Source organism: Pistacia vera, unplaced genomic scaffold, assembly GCF_008641045.1.
Source record: "Pistacia vera cultivar Batoury unplaced genomic scaffold, PisVer_v2 Contig160, whole genome shotgun sequence".
In the NCBI taxonomy this organism is placed as follows: Eukaryota; Viridiplantae; Streptophyta; class Magnoliopsida; order Sapindales; family Anacardiaceae; genus Pistacia; species Pistacia vera.
Window position 1 is genome coordinate 1,801,905 of NW_022195685.1, and position 4,011 is coordinate 1,805,915.

The 4,011-nt window shown below is 35.1% G+C and overlaps 1 protein-coding gene across 1 annotated transcript; it reads right to left on the reverse strand.

Moving 5' to 3' along the window:
* Window positions 1–372: 372 nt before the first annotated feature.
* Window positions 373–3,511, reverse strand: LOC116125071 (probable beta-1,4-xylosyltransferase IRX10). The gene is made up of 4 exons (XM_031410802.1): window positions 3,370–3,511; window positions 2,219–2,607; window positions 1,233–1,474; window positions 373–1,065 (listed from the first exon to the last, which is right to left on the reverse strand). The coding sequence occupies exons 1-4, from the start codon at window positions 3,464–3,466 to the stop codon at window positions 552–554; spliced, it is 1,242 nt and encodes a 413-aa protein (XP_031266662.1). The 5' UTR covers window positions 3,467–3,511; the 3' UTR covers window positions 373–551.
* Between the last annotated feature and the right edge of the window lie 500 nt (window positions 3,512–4,011).

Consider the following 4,011-nt stretch of genomic DNA (forward strand, 5'->3'; position numbering starts at 1 on the left):
TGTATTGGGTGCCTAACAATCCTATCCGTTGATCAGGCAATCTAGGTCAAGGGATTTGACCAGAAGTAAAATGTGACCTCGCTTTTGTACTATCTAAAAGAATGTGAACGGATTTCTCTGAATTAGAGGAAACATTTAAAGATTGTATCATGAGTATGACTTTAATCTCTATCTAGAGATATTATTAATAATTAATAACAAATTTGACATTTTTATTATATTTTAAACTAGTTTGTTGATACATGCTCTGATTTTTTTTTATAACTAATGTTCTTGTTCTTCAAGTAGATTAATCAGACAGCTACTACAATTCTAACCAGCTGAAAATTTCAACCCACAAAATAGAAAGAATATCACAGATTGAGAAAAAAAAAAAAAAAAAAACTGAAAGCTGAATTCATCGACTATACAACTATGTCCAAATTATGCATTTCTATAGTTTAATCATCTACACAAAATCAAAATTTTTGGTATCAGCCAATTTGAACCTAAACAAAAACAAGTTTAAACACTTGAAACAAAGCCTTACAAAAACCATAAATTCACTTCCATTACCAAGGTTTCAAGTCTCCAACTGGCCCTGCAGTCCAGTTCAAAGTCTTTTCCCCAGGCTTCAAGTAAACATTCTTGGCATGCGGCAGTTTCCGGGCTAGACCGTTCAAGATTTGATGGAAAGCGTCTCCAGATTGCGCCGGTTGAGGAAACAACATTGCACGTTTCATCGAAGGGTTTGCAAGAAGCCTTTGTTTTCTCAGAATTGTTTCAGTTGGTATGGATGTGAGGATTGTGTCCAAGTTAGGCACATCTTCCTCTGCTACAAACACTCCAATTTCTTCCCAGGGGATGGCGTCTGCGAAGGGTAGAACGATATCATCTGCGATGATTACAGGGATGCAGCCGAAGACTACTGCCTCAACAAGCCTTGGACTCCACGGCGCCCACCCTAGAGGGCACAAACAGAAGATTGCTCGCTGCATATCTTCGTAATATGTTGTTGGATGATCAGTAGAGATGTCAAATAGAGGATTGTTCTTAAAATTCTCCCACACAGCTGCCCTTGCTCCTCTGTTGGCAAAAACAAAAATGGCCAGAAAAGGATTCACATTCAGCTCAAAAATGGGGTTGAAACATTAACAAGCTAAAAGCAACAAACATTGTGGAGTCAAGAGGGGTCACCGGCCCCCACTAGCCCCAATATAAGTCTGTCCCTATCTAGAAGTGAAGAACATTACCTTGCATAGTAACCCCCTTCTGGATCGTTATTTACATCATAAAACAAGCCCCGGAAGTAGACAAAGATTGAGCGTGGAGTGTCTGGAGGAATCTGGTGAGCCTGCATCTTTTGTGGTGGAGCATATGGAGGAATTGTGATAGAGCCCTTATTCAAGCACACATGGTTGCGTTGCCCAAAAGTTTGGACCAAAGTAGCGCGCTGGAGTAATGGGAGTATTCCCCTTTCAACTGCTTTTTCTTCCTACACATTGTCAACCAAAAATCAGAGCTTCATTGGGCAATTGTGATTTGTAGAAGTTATGAGATTAGCCAAAGTTAAGTGAAACACATAACTTCAATTACAAGCAAATGAGAACAATTGAATTTTGAGTTTAAAAAGGTGAGTAGGCCTAATAGTTGGTAATAACTAATGACAAGTGATATTAGAGAAGATCCATATTCTCATTTGTTACGTGAGCTCCTTGTAGTGATTAAGGATAAGTTTCACTGTTATGAACATAATAAGGATATCACGTCTTTTGGATAATTGACAAACGTTTGGCTCGTAATGAGAAATATCATAACAGACTTGTATTTTTATCAATTATGTAGGCTCTTTATGCCCATTAAGGATAAGTTAGATAAGGATAGTGTCAACCGGTACAAGAGCATCACGTTTTCAAAGTAGGTGGCAATTGTTTGACTTGTAACAAATGGTACGAGAGCAAACCTAAATTCTTATACAGTATGTAGGCTCCTAATACTAACCAATGTGTCTTTCAAATAGAATCAGAACATAGCAAAGACATAACATTATTGCATAAGAGAAAAATGTTGCAATTCCACGTCGGATACAAATAATTTATGTCTTAAACTTAAAAGTTTGGTGGTCAAACATCATCACCTAATAATTTAATCTTTCCTATCTTTCCATTGGTCGACAAAAGAAAAAACAAAATTAAAAAGAAGTCCACCTCCGATTGATGGGAATGACAGTTTTCCATACCTGATAATGGAAGCAAGCCCCAAAGTCATGAGGCACAACAAAGAAGTGGTCAGCCCCTTCAGTCTGATTCCAATAGGGCCAATTTGAGGAGATGAGTTGTATGGCACTTCTCATCATCCTGGGAGATTTGAATGGCAATGGCAAGCCAGTGGGTGTAAGATCACAAGTGGGGTAAATCGGGGTGTAAAACCAATCAGCCTCCTCAGGGTTCAGAGTCCTGACAGGACTGGATAAAAGAAATCTGTGCATAAAAATCTCGGCTGCAAACATATGAGTGAGACATCTGGGATCTTTCTGAAGAAGTTTCTTATTGTATTTGCTTGGAAGTTCATAAATATAAACTTTAAGCCTCCCCACAGGATCATCTTCCAGGACATCTCCAGCACTCCCTGGATAATTCATTAATTGAAAGCACAGTCAGGATTTCAGGCTTCAGAATTTTTTTAAGTCAATTTTCTGGTGAGGTTGATGGAACTTGACAACTTCTGAAAATTGCATTTCACCATATTTACAATTCTAAAGAAGTTGAAATGCATAAATCAATATAAATATCAGATAACATATCATGTTCTTTCTATAATTTAAGCAATTTTTATTGTGTTTATACATGCAAATTTGAAATTTTTTACAAGCTGGATGTCCTTTTTTTTTTCATTTTTTTTTTAAAATCCAAATTTTCATTTATTAGCTGGAAAGTGCTAAAAGACAATTTTATAATATTTGATACAATATTTTTAACTGAAATTTTGTATTATATTAAATCGTTAATTAGTGTAAAAACATATTCACTACTAAAAAATTTTCATTATTTACATTGTTCTTGGAGCAATGATAATAAAAGAAAATAGATATAAACGGTAGAGGCAAAAAGAAATTTACTATGAGTTAATGAGAAATACACCCTTTAGGTTTGATAAAATATCAAATTGATAATAAATTTACTGAAATAAGCATAAAAGTTAATCTTCGAGGAAAAATACATGCTAATTACATTTATGTATTATCATTATGATGATTCATTTTAACTTATAAGAGTTAATGGTCGAGAGTAAATACTTATTTCTCCAATCTTTTAATCATAATAAAAAATCTTAGTACACAAAAACCCAAAAAAAAAAAAAAAAAAAAACTTAAAAAATATTAAAGCATACCAGAAATTCTCTCTATTTTTGGACTTTTCTCAGCACCAATGCTCCAAACAAAACAAAAGGCAAGAGCAGGAAGAACCCACATGCAAAACGTCTTCATTTTCTCTCTCAAAGCCAAAACTTGAACAAAAGATGGAAAAAGGGAGGTGGGTTCACTTGGAAAGAGAATGAAAAGGCCTGGTATATAAGAAGCTTAATTAGTATAAATGGTTGGAACGTCATGTAGAGAAAGTGGTTGAGGGGTTTACTTAGAAAATAAGGTTATGAGGTAGAATGAATAAGAAATGAAAATGGTGGGAGACTGAAAGGGAAAAGAAAAAGAGAAATTGCTTGAAGAAACAGAGAAGTAGAAGGCGTTTTCATGAACGTGTTAGCGGATAATTTAGGGCCCTGAGGTTTAGGGGTAGAGTATGCTTTGGTCTACTGGAACTGAAAAGTAACGCTTTGGTACCTGAAAAATGAACAATTTGATCTCTATATAATAAGAAATTAAGATACTTAGGTCATTTGGACAGTAGGGGTGGCAATTTTATATACGATTTGCTAACATGATATGAATTTGACACGATTTTAAATGAGTTAGGATTGATTTTAATCATTTTTGTATCAAATTCATCTTTCACAAACTCAACTTGTTTACTAATG

Excerpts from the sequence above, each read along its gene's own strand:
- LOC116125071 (XM_031410802.1), bottom strand. The coding sequence starts at position 3,466 with ATGAAGACGTTTTGCATGTGGGTTCTTCCTGCTCTTGCCTTTTGTTTT. Across the intron at positions 2,608-3,369 it reads AAAAATAGAGAGAATTTCTG|GGAGTGCTGGAGATGTCCTG; the intron begins GTATGCTTTAAT and ends TGAATTATCCAG. Across the intron at positions 1,066-1,232 it reads GAAGGGGGTTACTATGCAAG|AGGAGCAAGGGCAGCTGTGT; the intron begins GTAATGTTCTTC and ends TTTTGCCAACAG.